The 16,525-nt window shown below is 39.0% G+C and overlaps 1 protein-coding gene across 2 annotated transcripts in view; it reads left to right on the top strand.

The window, feature by feature from the left end:
• The first annotated feature begins 5 nt into the window (after positions 1-5).
• The window catches only part of BRM (transcription regulatory protein SNF2), a 49,008-nt gene continuing 32,488 nt past the window's right edge, over positions 6-16,525 (top strand). Inside the window, exons 1-9 of one of the 2 annotated variants that reach the window (XM_077367552.1) lie at positions 6-588; positions 4,834-6,159; positions 6,754-8,082; positions 8,854-8,966; positions 9,247-9,334; positions 9,433-9,519; positions 9,731-9,823; positions 10,206-10,289; positions 12,104-12,307. In XM_077367552.1, coding sequence (XP_077223667.1) covers positions 397-588; positions 4,834-6,159; positions 6,754-8,082; positions 8,854-8,966; positions 9,247-9,334; positions 9,433-9,519; positions 9,731-9,823; positions 10,206-10,289; positions 12,104-12,307 — 3,516 coding nt within the window. In that variant the 5' untranslated portion in view covers positions 6-396. Of the gene's footprint in view, positions 589-4,824; positions 6,160-6,753; positions 8,083-8,853; positions 8,967-9,246; positions 9,335-9,432; positions 9,520-9,730; positions 9,824-10,205; positions 10,290-12,103; positions 12,308-16,525 lie in introns of both variants that reach the window. The other variant, XM_077367551.1, reaches the window with a different exon arrangement.

Raw genomic sequence — 16,525 nt, 5'->3', positions numbered from 1 at the left:
AAAAGGCGGTTTATCGGGCTGAATGATAAAAAAAGAAAAAAAAAGGTGAAAAAAGCCCAAAGGTTGGACCCTGACTGAAAAGAAAATCCTCGGCCGCTTAAATATTTTCTGATTACAGCAAGATCGGGGCTCTCAGGAGAAAAAGTGCCTCTCGATCTGCAATTTGGCTGTCCAAATTCGAATAACGGTCGAGTATTGATAGAAATATTGGCCAAAAACCGTTTTAAAACCCTAACCCTAGTTTTTATGCAGCGAAAATTTGGGGACGGAGAGGGATCGGGCAGAAAAAGACGGTTGAATGTGAGAAGAGCGGTTTTTAAAAGCGGGTTTTTGAAAAGCGGTTTTTAGGGTTTTGGGTTTTTGTATTTTTGTTGTTTATTTTTGGGGTCTTTTTTCATGCAATCTGGGAGTGCCGGACATGGCCGGAATCCGGCAACGGCACCGCCCGGCCGGTCATCTTCATCTTCGTCGGCTTCGCCGTCATCTTCATCTTCGGCGGTATCGGCCCCACATTTAGGGTTTGATTCGATTCAGCATCAACAGTTTCAGCAGCAACATCAGCAGCAAAATCAGTTGAATTTTAGACAGGTAGTTGATATTGCCACTCCTTTTTGGGCATGTTTGGATTGCAAGAAAAGCATTTCTGCTTGAAATTTATAGGGATATGATCATATGATATGAATATGGTTAATTTAGAGGGATATTACCTCTAAGTAACAACAACAGCAGTTACAACTTGATTTTAGACAGGTGACTGATTTTTCCACTCCTTTTTGGCCCTGTTTGGATTGCAAGAAAAGCATTTCTACTGGAAAAATTTTCTTGGGATTTTTATTTCTTTGCACATTTTGGAGGGAAATGACATGATAATGGTTAATTTAGAGGGATATTATCATAGATTGAAGGTGAGTTATTTTCCCACTCATTTTGGCACTGTTTGGATTGCAAGCAAGGCATTTGTACTGGAAAAGTTTTCATGGGTTTTTTCTTGTTTACAAAATTTAGAGGGAAATGATATGATTATGGTTAATTTAGAGGGATATTATCATAAATATGAAGGTACTATCGTTTTTGGAATCCAAAGAAGCCCTTTATTATCTGTCTCCTCTTTCTCCCTCTCTTTTGGCTTGCTTGGCTGTTTTGAATTTGAGTGCTATTTCTGTCATGGGTTTTAGGCAAATTCATTGGATTCTAGTTTCATAGTTTGATAAATCTATCTTTTGTGTTTTCCTTGCCAAATGTTGGATTTTGTAACCTGATTTTGTGAGTTTGAGTTGGGTTTCCTTTCATGTGTTTGAATTGTTGGCAAAGGGTTTTGAATTGTAGATATTTATCTAGGGGTTTTGTGTTTGCTTTTAGACAGGTGACTGATTTTCCCACTCATTTGGCTCTGTTTGGATTGCAGGAAAAGCATTTTTACTGGAATTTTTTTATTGGGATTTTTTTTTTCTTTCCAGAGAGAAATGATATGATTTTGGTTAATTCGGATGGATATTATCATAAATTGATGGCACCTCTAAGTAAAAATTCTTGGAATCCAAACAAGACCTTTACTATCTGTTTCCTCTTTTTTGCTTGAATGTTTTGAATTTGAGTGCTATTTCTGTCCTGGGCTTTGGGTAAATTCATTGGATTCTAGTTGCATAGTTCGATGAATCTATCTTTTGTGTCTTCCTTGCCAAATGTTGGATTTTGTAACCTTATTTTTTGAGTTTGAGTTGTCTGTTTGCTTTCATGGGTTTTGAATTGTAGATATTTATATAGTGGTTTTGGTTTGGATGAGCTCATGTAATATTTATATAGGGAGATGATATTCCCGCTTTGTTGTTTTGATAATGGCACTCTGTCTTTTATAATTTACTTCTGTAAGTGTCTATTGATAGCTTTTTTGGGAATTCAAACAGGCCTATATCAGCTAATTGGAAGGCGTAAAGTAAACAGAGCATGGTAATATCAAAATAAGCGAGTGCGGATATCAGATATTTTTTCATGGCACAGTCTGTTTTTTATTTATTTCTCCTTACAAATGCTGCGGTCTGTATTGAACTGATTTTGGTGAGTTGTGTTGGGTTTATTGGGAGTCAAGAGTTTCTGTGACTCTAATTTTTTGGGTTAATTTCTTTTTTCTCCCTTATGGTAGTGTGAGACTAGAGGATACGAACAGGGAGGGATTACTAGAGCATAGGTGCAACCTTAACAGGGTTTACTGAAGCATAGCCGCAACCATAGCGTAGGATTGAAACAATATGGGACGGTGGATTGAGCTTTCACCCGTGAGGGACTTCATGACAACTAAGGCAGTTAGTTAAAGAGCACTCAATCAATTTCCCACTAGATAGTAAGGGGTCGGGTCAGGGTATCGGAAGTAAAAATGACTATAAAATGTATAAAGTTGAACCGTGCTTGTTACCTTTCTCCAAATTATTTGGCATCCTCAGAATTATTACTCACCTAAGGTGCGACTGGAGGTCTCAAAATGGAATGGAAGAGTGTTAGGACGGATAGTAGGAGTGATCTGTTAGCACACTCGCTGGAAGCAGACTCATTCGGGAACCAAGCAATGCCTGCACTGCTAGCCGCCGCGATGAAGTGGGAACCCATTTTTGGGACCCGGGGGATAGAGTTTTTAGCCGAGTTGAATATTCATTCAAGGGTGTGGTTTACATATTCATACATAGAAGATGCTCCTGCTTCGATCGAAAAGATTCGTTCATTAAGTAAGTCGCAACACATTTAGAACGGGTGTGTAACGCGTGGGAATCTGCCGAACAGTTCGGGCCAATTCTGAAGAAAGCTAAAAAGCGCTTTTTGATGAGCCTGCGTAGTATTACGTAGTTGGTCAGGTAAAGGCTGACCAAGCCAATGATGCTTAGCTGATCTTTTCGGATGATCTGCCACATTGGGACTGAGACACGGCCCGGACTCCCACGGGGGGCAGCAGTGGGGATGTTGGAGGGGTTTTTAATTTAGGTGCTGTCTGTTTGATGGGTTTGCATAAACTAATGTACTGCTGGATTTTACTAGCTTATTTTGGTTCTTTTTGAAATTTCAAGTAATAATTTTCTTTTGAAGTTTGAACTGATTTTTATGCGTGTTAGTTTTTATTTTTGTTTATTCCAAGTTAGAAATTCTTGGTGATTGTGATTCAGGGGAGAACTTCTACTATTGTTTTTTACAAATTCAAGCACCCTTGGATTTTACTGATTCATTCTTATTTCTTTAATTCTTCATTTTTAAATCTGTAATTTTTCTACAACTGAGTTTGGAGTGGGTTTAAGTCTTGAAATTACAAGACTGTTTTGTCTATACTGAGGTCTCTTTGTTAGGTAGAGGTTAATTTCGGTTGTCTTTTCTCAATTTGAATTTTGGAATGTGTTAAACTGATTGGATATTTTGATGGGGGAGTGTAATGGGTTTTTGTTTACTTGGCTTTGGATTATTGATAATTGCGAAGTAGGATATTGCTGCAAATCAAGTACATCAATTTTATTAGTAAAATTTCCTTCTCTCGTTCCTTTTTTGTTGACATGGCTTTGAACTGCTGGTGATTGTGATCTTGTATGTCTTCTCATATTCATCATATTTTGATTTTGTGAATTTGGGTGATGGAACTCTTGCTTTGGTGTTTGACGTTGCTTTGAATGATTGACTGTTGTGATTTGCATGTTGTATTTGTTTTGGTTTTGGGTTATTGGTTATTTCAATTTGTCTTCTGTTTTGGTAGTTCTGATCATCTATCAGATTAGGTTTTCATAGAATTTGTATATTCTTGCATTTTATTTGTTCAGTTGCTGCTTCCTTTTTAAAAAACAAGAAGAAAAAAGGTTGCTGCTTCCTTTTTAAATATTTAAAATTTCTATTTTGGTTGAACTGATATGTGGAGTATTTAAGGCTGAAATTTCTGTGTTTCTTTTGTTCTTTTTCCTTTTTTTGTTTTGTTTTGGGTTAAAACTAAATGCTTGGTTAGATTGCTTTTTCTGCCTGTCTTTTATATAAACAATTGCATGCACATATATATATATATATATATATAACATGCATATGCAAAAATAGGCCCTTTTCCTTATCTTAGGTGGTGATGAACCGATGTTGAGACCCTTTGGTCCATGTGAGCACTCCATAGCACTTTTAAGTCTTAATTCATTTAACCTTTTATATGTTATTTTTTAGTTAGTGCCGACCCCAACTAGTTTGGGACAAAGGCTTAGTTGAGTTGAGTTGTGTTATTTAGTTAGTAAAATATGATGATGAATGGATGAATCATCGGTTATTATTTTAGGTTTTAGAATTTGATATCCATCGACACATATTTTGGAACTCTGGGTCTCTATAAACAAGTTTTTGGATCTTGTTATAGTAACAAAGCAGTGTCGTTTTACACCTGTTCTTTTTTCCTGTCCACCCTTTATTTATTGGCCTCTTTATTTTTGGACATTTTTTCTATCCGGTTTTTGAGCTACACAGTTTATACTGTCATTTTAACTTGAAATTTGTTTGCCATTTTACGTTTTGCTAACCAATGGTCATGAGAACAGCTTCACGTCTTCCATTAGATGTTCTGGGTCATGCTAAACTCCATTTGTAGTTTTGAGTCCTTCTGTGAACTTTTCACTTTGGGTGTATAGTTTGAGTGATTCTATAATTTAGCCTTGGAATTTAATGTATGTCAGCATGTACTTTTGTTCAGTTGGTGTATTGTCATTCCTTTTCTCTTTATGGTGTCAGTTTTCACTTATAGTAGTGTTTATTTACTACTTCTAAGTAGTTTTGGGTTTGGTATGCGAAGGTGATTTGTTAGTAATTATCTTTTCATTGTTTATTGAGTCTTTACAGCAACAACAACAACCAAGAAAGCCTGAAGGAGATGAAGCCCTCTTAGCTTATCAAGCAGGTGGTATACATGGAGTCATGGGTGGGAACAACTTTCCTTCACCTTCCAGTTCCTTTTCTATGTCCCAACAATCTAGAAAGTTAATGGATTTGTCTCAACAACGCGGTGTATCTCAAATCCGCGAGGAAAACCAAAATAAAGGGCAGGGCATAGAACAGCACGTGCAAAATCCAATTCATCAAGCATATTTACAGTATGCTTTCCAGGCCGCCCAGCAGAAATCCCAGGGAAATATGCAACCACAGCAACAAGGTAAAGCAGGAATGCTTGGTCCATCTGGAAAAGATCAAGATATCCGCATGAGCAATCTGAAAATGCAGGAGCTCATGTCTATTCAGGCGGCTAACCATGCGGCTAATCAGGCACAAACATCTACATTCAAAAAACCCGTCGAACATTTTGGGCATAGTGAGAAACAAATGGAGCAAGGGCAAACGAGTACTGATCAAAGGAGCGAGTTGAAAGCTCCTCAACCAGTGATTGGGCAATTAACACCGGCAAATATGACAAGACCCGTGCAAGGACAACAAGCTCAATCAAGCGTTCAAAACAATGCGAGCAACCAATTTGCAATGGCCCAGTTACAGGCAATGCAGACGTGGGCCATGGAACATAACATTGATCTCTCTCTTCCTGCGAATGCTAATCTGATCACCCAACTTCTTCCACTCTGGCAATCTAGGATGGCCGCAATGCAAAAGCAAACCGAAAATAATGGGGGCCCGCATACATCCCGACTTACTACATCAAAGCAACAAGTTTTGTCTTCCCCACCAGTCGCTAATGAAAATTCTGCCCATGGGAATTCATTAAATGACATGTCTGTCCAAGCTAGCTCTGCCAAAGGTAGACAGGCACTTCCTTCTGGGTCTTTGCCAAATAATATTCCAATCCAACAACTTTCTGTTCAAAGCCGTGAGAATCAACCCGAGAGGATTGCGAGACATCCTATGACGATTGGAGCTGGAATGCAAGCCATGAATCCACCACAGTCGTCTTCGAGTACAAGCCAGGGTGTTGATAATTCCCAATCAAGAAATACATTTGCCGGCCCTGAGACATTGCAAATGCAGTACTTCAGGCAGTTGCAGCAGATGAACCGCACCCCTTCACAGCCCCCAGTTTCTTCCAGTGAAGGCCTCCCCGCCGCTGCCCACTTTGCTTCGCAAGGAGGATCTGTAGCCCCGGTCCCACCACAACGTTTAGGGTTTACCAAGCAGCAACTTCATGTTCTTAAAGCACAGATATTAGCATTCAGGCGTCTAAAGGTTCGAAGACCAAAAATTTATTCCCTTATATTTGCTTAGGGCTCACATTTTCTGGTCCATCAACCATTCATTCTCTAAAGAATCATCCATTTTTAAACCTCTAAAGGATCATCCCCTTTTTTTTTTGAAACATTCTCCATGGGATCATCCTAACCCTTGATTTGTGGAGGTTTAAAAATGGACGGGTTTAAAGTCAGTCCTTTTCTGTCCATTTTAAACCTCCACAAATCGAACGGTTAGGTTTTGAAACATTCTCCATGGGACCATTCTAACCCTTGATTTGTGGAGGTTGAAAATGGACGGGTTTAAAATCTGGCCTTTTCTGTCCCTTTTAAACCTCCAAAAATCGAAGGGTTAGGGTGATCCTATGGAGATGATTTTTTGGGCCCTATCTATGTCATGGCCCATCAAATGAATGGTTTGGATCACCCAAACAACATGGCCCCCATTGTGTTTCTGGTCGACGGAGTTATCTGGTCCGTCGACCAGACACGCTTTTCTGATTTACTTATTCCAGATCTGGCAATTTTATTATGTTAATGAGTTGCTTGCTTAGACTCAGTATTGTTAATTACCTGAAGATTTTGTTTACAGCGTGGTGAAGGTACTCTTCCTCAAGAAGTTCTTCGTGCCATTGCTCCGCCTCCCCTTGATACACAACCACAACAGCCTTTTCTTTCTCAAGGAACAGTTAGCCAGGATAGGTTTGCTGGGAAGAATGTTGAAGAACATGCAAGACGTCTAGAGGCCAATGACCAGGCTCCACAGCCCACACCTTTAAGTAAAGGCCATAGTCTTCCAAAAGAGGAACCCATCGCAGGAGATGATAAAGCAACCACAGCTAGTCACTTGCAAGGAGCGGTGGGTCCAATGAAGGAACGACCTTTGCGGGTCGGATCCGATGGAAAAGAAGAGCAAACCACCCCAAGTTCTGTTAAATCTGAGCAGGAAGTCGAACGAGGGAGTCAAAAAGATCCTATTAAAAGTGATTTTAGTTCAGATGTGGGGAAGGCTCCTCCATCACTAGGTGTCACATCAGATGCTGTGCAATTAAAGCAAACCACTCACACAAACACTCCGCCACCGCCAAAAGATACTCCTGCCACAAGAAAATATTACGGACCCCTTTTTGATTTTCCATTTTTTACTCGGAGACACGATTCCTTCAGCTCGTCATCAACTGTAAATAACACAAATAATTTGACCATAGCATATGATGTGAAGGATCTATTATTCGAGGAAGGCATGGAAGTGCTTAACAAGAAAAGGGTTGAGAATCTGAAAAAGATTGGGGGTTTACTTGCAGTTAACTTGGAGAGGAAAAGGATAAGGCCCGATCTTGTTTTACGCCTCCAAATCGAAGAACGGAAACTTCGACTGTTAGATTTTCAGGCCCGTTTAAGAGACGAAGTTGATCAGCAGCAACAGGTAATTATGACGATGCCGGACCGGCCATATCGGAAATTTGTGCGCCTATGTGAACGCCAGCGAATGGATCTTGCAAGGCAAGTGCAACTTTCTCAAAAGGCAATGAGAGAAAAACAACTGAAATCCATCTTTCAGTGGCGTAAGAGGCTCCTTGAGGCTCATTGGGCTATTCGTGATGCACGGACTGCCCGGAACAGGGGTGTTGCCAAATATCATGAGAGAATGTTGAGAGAGTTTTCGAAGAAAAAGGATGAGGATCGGAACAAAAGAATGGAGGCGTTGAAAAATAATGATGTTGATAGGTATCGTGAAATGTTATTGGAGCAGCAAACCAATATTCCAGGTGATGCTGCTCAGAGATATGCTGTTCTTTCATCATTTTTGTCTCAGACAGAAGAGTATCTCCATAAACTTGGAGGGAAAATAACAGCTGCCAAGAATCACCAAGAGGTGGAAGAGGCCGCAAATGCTGCGGCCGCTGCTGCACGGTCTCAGGTATGCTTTCAGCGGTTTGGTTTTGTTAGCCATTTAATCTATGATTTAGCCGACACTTTGAATTTATACTGACCCACGTGTCGTGCCGTGTCCGAAACGACACTTGTGTCCCCAGGTGTTGACTCTTCTTTCGACACTTTTAAATGTACTGCTAGAAGTGTCAGCAACTTTATATCAAGGTTAGAAATTTCGGTTTCTGTATCGGTTTCGGCCTTAGCTGAAATCGAAATTTCAACCGGAATTCTGTAAAAAAAAATATTCAGAGATTCTGAATTTTTAGCTGAAATTTTGGCTACAATTTGAAAATCTGGGAAAAAAAATTAAATGATAAATTCGGCCGAAATTTCGGAATTACAGCCGAAATTCAAGACTGACACCGAATCAAGGTACTTTTCGGTGTTGGGCCTGGCCGAAATCTGAAATTCGGCCGAAATTTTAAACCATGCTTTATGTGTATGTGTGTGCTACTGTTTCTAGATTTTTTTGGGGTTGTCATGTCAGATACCTCATATCCATGACGAAAATAGGCACACGTTTGCTGTGTCCGACACTCGTGTCGACACACGACACTCGTGTCCGTGTACAGAAATCATAGCATTTAATGCTTTCTCAGTTAATGTTGCCACCCATGTTTGCTCCATTTGGTAGCGATGGTTACTGTTAACCAACTCGACCAGAGTTCAAGTCTCGGGTGGTACAAAAAAGTCTACAATGTTTTCTCAGTTAATGTTATCCACTTGTTGGTTGATGGAATTCAGTTCTTTTTAACAGGGACTCTCAGAAGAAGAAGTTAGGGCCGCGGCAGCTTGTGCTGGAGAAGAAGTAATGATAAGGAATAGATTTTCTGAAATGAATGCACCAAGGGACAATTCATCTGTTAACAAGTAATTTGCTAACTCTATTTTAATCAATATCGGTTGCACTTTCTCAGATAATTAATAGGGAATTTCTGGTGAGTGTGAATGTTATTTCATGTTACTTACACGTACCTTAAGAAATGATTGGCTTGGTTTATATGGTAGCTGTCTTTTACCTTTATCACAGAATTCTTTTAGATTTAGTTATGCAAAGGGTGGTTCTCTTGTCAGACCGGAAATTAGCATTTTGCTTTGCTAAGCTGTTTATTTGCAAACTGAAAGAGCCCTATATTTTCATTTCCACTAGGTATTATAATCTGGCACATGCTGTGAGTGAAAGAGTCATAAGGCAACCGTCCATGTTACGTGCCGGAACTTTACGAGACTATCAGCTTGTAGGTTGCACTTTCTCAGATATTTACTTCTGCTTTTAACTTAAAATATCCTCTTCTAAACAATTATATGTATTACTTAATTTTTTTCCTTTTTACAGATTGGGCTGCAGTGGATGCTTTCTTTGTATAATAACAAGTTAAATGGGATTTTGGCAGATGAGATGGGTCTTGGAAAGACTGTACAGGTTACTTGCTGTTAGATACTTTTTTAGTGGTTTGACTAAATACTTTTTCCCCCTTTTTAGTTAACTCTATGCACTAAACAATATCTCGCCATTCAAAAATAAAAAAAAAACAAAATCCATCTGATTGTTAACATTCGTTGATTGTTATAGGATGTCAACTGAGGCTTCTGTATTGCACTGAAGCAAAACTAATACTTATCTACCCATTCAGGTAATGGCATTGATCGCTTATTTGATGGAGTTCAAAGGGAACTATGGGCCACACCTTATAATTGTCCCAAATGCTGTTTTGGTTAATTGGAAGGTTAATTTTCTTTCTTTCATATTTACGTTTTTGAAATGTCTAAGGGGACGTTTGGATACACGGATTTAGTAATCTTGGATTTCCTCGAAATCCTGGATGGTAGACAAGAGAAGGAGACCGTCCGTTTCACTTCTGTTTAGAATCTTGGATTTTGAGTAAGAAATCTCTCCCTCATCCCGAGATTTCTAAAACCTGGAAACATGGGATGATCTCCTAGTCTCTTGCTGACAGAAAGAAGAGCCAGAAATCATAAAACGACGGCTGATCTCCTCTTCTCTCATCTCCCATCTATGATTTTGAGGAAATCCAAGATTCTAAAATCTGTGTATCCAAACGGCCTCTAATTTTTTAAATGATTGCTGATCTTTACGTTTTTTTATAGAGTGAACTGCACAGTTGGCTGCCATCTGTATCATGCATTTATTATGTTGGCGGAAAGGATCAAAGATCAAAGTTGTTTTCCCAGGTAAGCTGCACTTTTATGCTCCTTATTGTTCTAATCATGCTGTTTTGATTTTTTTCGATTAGTACCAAACCTGGCAAGCATCTGATTGCTTAAATTTCTTTTCATTAGTTATTATAATGCGTCAATTTGTGTGCGTTGTATGCCTAAGGATGTGGAGAATGAAGGATTTAAATTAACCCACATGTGAGGTTTAGAATTAGACAGGCCCGGTGATTCTCCACATTTTTACTGACTTAACCTACGCAAGCGGTAAAAAGGTACTCTCTCTCTCTCTTGGAAATTTAATGATCATGGCTCAGCTCCGGTACGTCCCTATCAAACACTAACTTCACCAGAAACCGTCATCTTCCTGTCTAGATAAGTCGTTTTCCGCCATTATGTATCATCCCCTGCCTCCACTGGCTGTCATACCATCTCCCTTTCCTTCCAAATGAGAGCTTGTTCAACCTGATTGGAATCAAAACCTTTCCTGCTGGACGGAACTCATCAGATGCAATTGGGGCAACAGAACCAATTGTGGCTATGGCGGTAACAACGGTAATGATAGATCAGATTAGGAGGGAAGCAGCACCAGTGGTAATTCCAACAATCGATCACCTCCTTGGGATTTTGGAATCCTAGGGTTTTTCATCAATGGATGGAGATCTAGGGTTTTAGTTGATCTGCAGTTCCCTCTTCGAGGTCCTGATGGAGGAATTGGTCGGAGTCAGCTCATGCGTCCATTGCAATATGGCATCTCACCCCAATTTCGGCCTCAACGAGCTCAATTTTGTCTTCTCGATGCTCGATTTATAGAATCAATTGCATAACTCGTCTTCATCTCTTCCACCAGAAAATGTTGCAAACATGTGTCGCTGATTGACGAACAACACTTCCCTCCTTCGTCTCTGTTTACAAGGAAGTCTTGAGGTTATGTGGAAGTTCTGTGTAGTTGTCTTTACGATCACTCTCAAAGTATCACTCTATTTATGGGACCATGCAAATCTATAACCCGGTCTTTTCCTCATGTATTGCCAAAATGCCGGATACGTATCGTTTCGGCCTTCTGCTTATATGCCGACGGATAATGATATTTTGAAGTTTGAACCATAGACTTAAAAGTATGAACATGAGTTGCATGTTGAATAGGGTGACAGCTTAGTCGATGCATCATGACTGCCTCACGAATTGGGGTGGATCGGTTGTGTTCAAAGTTCAAACATTTTTCACAGACGGTTTCATGTTTACGAAAGGTGTGCAACATAATTCTAGACCAAGGAAGTGATACAAATGTTGATTCAAATGAAATGGTTGATAGATTGCAGTTGAAGGCAGAGGAGCACGCTCATCTTATGAAATACATTTGGTAATTGAAGTCCTTTTTTGGAATGTCAATGAAAAATGTAGTTAAAGAAGAAAAGAGAGTTACATCGGGGGCTGAGACTGCCCTCACATATGAATGCCACTGAAGGAGTGTCTGCCGTTTTGAAAACACTATTGCGGCCGCTATTTCCAGTTTTTGTCCCTTTTACCCCATAACAGAAGTTTAACTTTATGCCATTAAAAATGACAGATGTTTAACTTTAAATATCCATTATAATGCCATGATGGTGCTAGTTTTTGTCATAAAGGTGAGTAATGCTACCAAATTCAGCTGTGCAGATTTGCTTGCATGGAATTTAGATTTTCGTAGTCACTGTGTTTTACATTCTTCTTCAAGTTTGTCACTTCGAATTCCCTTTCTACGAAAGACATCTCAATCATATATTTGTTATGTGCATATAGTATAATTGGGCATTTTGCTGAACTCACTTTTGTTGATCTTTATTTTGTAGGAGGTTTGCGCATTGAAATTTAATGTACTTGTTACAACTTATGAATTTATAATGTATGACCGTACAAAGCTATCGAAAGTTGACTGGAAGTATATCATAATTGACGAGGCTCAACGCATGAAAGATAGGGAATCAGTTCTGGCACGCGATCTTGATAGGTATCGTTGCCAGAGACGATTGCTTCTCACTGGGACCCCTTTACAGGTTTGCCTATTACTCCTGTCCATATAATCAAAGGCTGTATAGTCTAGTCATCCTTGGGTTTATATGTAACTAGTTCTTCTGGAATCATGACATTTAATATAAGGAAATGTTACAAGCACAACCATATTTTGATATTTGCACAAACCTGGCCGTCTTTTCTTCTTTAATAGGCTCCTGAGAGCTTTTTGGGAATTGTATTAACCTTTTTACAGCTTTTTAAATACTTAAAGACGAGATGGGTTAGGGAAAAATATCAAAATACGGTTTTTCTGATATCGTCTCCTTTAATATATCATGGACTCATTTTGTTTCGACCTTGACTAGTGTTGAGATTTAGGAATTATTTTCCATTTTCCATTTATGGTAATTTTCATAATTTTCTTTTCTGCTTTCATCCATTGTAATTTGTGCCTAAGATGAAATGTGTTCTCTAGTATATCATTTGGCAATCTGTATATAACTTTTGTGGCAATGTGGCATAGATCAATTTTGCAGTTCCTTATTTTCTTTTTTTTTTTAAAAACTTTTCTAATTGCTTGAGTTTAATTGCTCTCACCGGTTGTTAGAATTATTGGTCATCACGTGGACAAACATATGTGACTGTGACCTTGGATGAGGAAACATAGATTGATATCACTGGCATTGGAGCAAAATATTGATCTATATGACACATATTAAATTTTCTAGGGGTCTGATATGATTTGGACCGCTTGTATACCTGTGAGAGGTCCCGGGTGTATCAGTACTCTATTGGTCGTATCGGCTTGATATTGCGAGTGTATTAGCTGTATCAGTCTATATGACGCTGATATGCGTCCATATCAATGTTGAGGCTACATGATTTTTCGTAAGGGGGCGGAGTTTGCATAAAAATGCAACCCGGATAATACCTGGATGGTTTTCGTCCAAGTCTGAGTTTTGACACATTAAATAGTCCTCAAGCACACATGCATAAATGTCTGATATTTAAAACCTTTATTTTGACTATACATCCCCTATATTCATATTTTCTTATTCATTTTTTTTCAAGATACCGATATTCTTCATTTGCGTTTATATTTCCCAATGAGCGGTTAAAGTCAATAAAGGTGTCTAAATACATAGGTTTGTTCTTTCCAAAAATAAGGAGTGTATCGAAGTGTTCTAATGAAATCTGTTGTGAGAGCCCTCCTCCTCTCTTTTGTGTCAGTGGTGTATGCTCCACAACAATGAGTATTTTCTTATTAGAAGAGCCACCAAATCACCGATAGATATATGAATGAAACTTATACCAAGCCAGTGTTTTTGGTAAGTGACAATTCTACTATGAAATCATAAGCAAATTGGTAGAGCCCCTTGATTTTTTTTTATTGTTTAGGGCCCCTTGAATTTTTAAAATATTTTTGCATAGATATTTCCATTTTTTTCATAGATATTTCCATTTAGGAAGAGATCTCTCTGCAATTTCTCCCACTTCTTCCAATTAGTTGCTGTTTTGAAAAGAGATGGACCTCAAACCTTTTTAAGTAGCTACAGGCATATGCCACTTCTGCCCAAATTTTACCCTTTTTCTTTTTCTGTTTTTGTGTTGATTAAGTACCACTTTGATTAGCTCCAGTTTGTGGCTTGTCTTTAAACCTGGCATTTTGTCGCTGGATATTTGCCTAAATTTTTATTGGTATGCTTTGGGAGAGGGTAATTGAGCATAGACTAAGAAAAGAGAGTAAGTGTCAGAGAATTAGTGCCCGGACGATCGACTATGGAAGCTATCTTCTTGATTAGGCAGTTAATGGAGAGATTTAGCAATAATAAAAAGGACCTTCATATGGTTTTCATTGACTTGGAGAAAGCGTATGATAGGGTTCCTAGGAGTGTTATGGGGTGGGTCCTTGAAAGGAAAAAAGTGCCGACTAAATATGTTGATATGATTAAGGATATGTACGATGGAGCAGTAACTAGTGTCAGAACTACGTATGGCACACCTAGTGAGTTTCCAATTACAATAGGACTGCACCAAGGATCAGCTCTTAGCCCTTATCTTTTTACTCTAGTTATGGATGAACTTTGAGAGGTTATCTGGGAAGAGGTGCCGTGGTGTATGTTATTTGCAGATGACATTGTATTAATTGACGAAACCAAAGCAGGAGTTAATGCTAAGTTAGAGTTATGGAGAACTACTTTGGAATCCAAGGGTTTTAGACTGAGCAGGACTAAGACAGAGTATATGGAGTGCAACTTTAGTAATGTAAGGAGGCAGGGCGAAGATGTAGTAAATATGACTGGACAGGAGATACCTAAGAGGGATATCTTTTGCTATCTTGGTTCAATCCTACATAAGGAAGGAGAGATTGAAGAGGAGGTTAACCACAGAATTAGAGCAGGTTGGTTGAAGTGGAAGTATGCTTCAGGAATTCTGTGCGATTGTAAAATACCTACCAAGTTGAAGGGGAAGTTTTATAAGACAGTTGTGAGGCCAACCATTCTGTACGGCTCAGAATGTTGGGCCACCAAGAAGCATCATGTGCATAAGATGAGAGTAGCGGAGATGCGAATGCTTCGATGGATGTGCAGCCACACAAGGTTAGATTGAAATAGAAATGAAGGCATCCGTAAAAAGGTGGGGGTGGCACCAATTGAGGAGAAGATGAGAGAGCACCGCTTAAGATGGTTTGGGCATAATCCAATGTAGGCCTTTGGATGCTCCAGTGAGAAGAAGTGACTCGTGCCAAGATGACGGAGTAAAAAGAGGTAGGGGCAGACCGAAAATAACTTGGGTAGGAACAGTGAGGAAAGACTTGAGGGCTAGGAATATAACAAAAAACATGACCTTGGATAGGATCGAATGGAAGAAATTGATCCATGTAGACGAACCCAACTAGTGTCAGGATTAGACTTAGTCAATTTGAGCCGGGTAGATCCTTTATAACCTTCTTCGTGAAATTTTTCTAAAGGATTCATTAGCCGACCCCAACTAGTTTGGGACAAAGGCTTAGTTGATAGCCTTGACGCAACGATGAAGTTGCTCCATTGTGACCTGATGGTCACGGGTTCGAGTCACGGAAATAGCCTCTCTGCAAAGCAGGCGTAAGGCTGTGTACATCTAGTCCTCCCCAGACCCCGCAATGGCTGGAGCATTGGGCCACCCTTTTATGCCATCTTTTAAATCGGCCGATTTTGTAAATTTTATTCAAACAACCTAGTCGAATTATTTCTCGACTGGGAGTATTAAACCTGTTATATTTATATGTTATTCTTCATTTTTGTGTTTGGGGAGTATACAGATTCCCCTTGTCATCGCTGGCTCGCCCAAGTCGACCCTCTTTTACCTTTGCCACTTTCTTGTCTGAGTCCGCAATTTGCCCGACGAAGTCAATCAAATCTCCTTTGACTCTCTTGAGTACTCGATCATATCCACCAAGTACTCGGCCGTATTAACCAATTACTTGACTGCATCAGTAGAGTCGGCTGCGTCGCCTCGAGTCGACTAGGATTTGCTTTTGCCGTGTTTTGACCTGCATCCACGTTTTGACCAACTTTTTCTTCTTGCTGATTTATTAATAATATATCATCTTCATTCAATTCGTATTTAGGAAAGATCGAAACTAGAAGGAAGAAAGAATACAGAAAGAGAAGTGAAGAAATAAAAAAGAAGAATAAAGAATGTATAGAGGTTGAAATCCGACCCCACGGCCTCTATGCTTTATGTGTGTGTGTGTGTGTGTGTGTGTGTGTGTATTAAAAGTTTAATCATTTAGCCATCAGAGCTATCTATGATAGTCCTGTTCATAATAATGTGAAATAAACATAAGTAAATGAATTGCACTGAAACGACGTGTAAATCTAACTTCAATTATATGAAACCAACACTTATTATAGTTACCTTTCTTTATGAGAATTGTAAGGAACTTTTCATGTTTCGACCGATTAATAAAAGGAAATGATCTATTCACCCCCATTTTATTCCCCGTGACAGCCCTTTGTAGTGTAAAAGAGTAGTCATAAATACACTAAAGGGAGCTATCCCAGTAGGGAAGAAAAGGGGGCAAATATCTAACTTCCCTTAATAAATACTGACCTGACTAGAATCTTGTTAAATTATTGTTGGTATTCTTCTTATTATTATTTTTTGCATTGCAAATAAAATTTTATTTTCACCCATCCCATTGTGTTTTAGGGCTTCTTTTGATACTTCTAAAAATTATTCGCATATAAACAATGGTTATAGTAGTTTTCTCATTC

The sequence above is a fragment of the Tasmannia lanceolata genome, unplaced genomic scaffold, assembly GCF_043159265.1.
Source record: "Tasmannia lanceolata isolate RefF3 unplaced genomic scaffold, GAP_Taslan_0.1 ptg000024l, whole genome shotgun sequence".
Classification (NCBI taxonomy): domain Eukaryota; kingdom Viridiplantae; phylum Streptophyta; class Magnoliopsida; order Canellales; family Winteraceae; genus Tasmannia; species Tasmannia lanceolata.
Note: the sequence above shows the minus strand (reverse complement) of the source record. Positions and strands in the feature narration are given on the sequence as shown.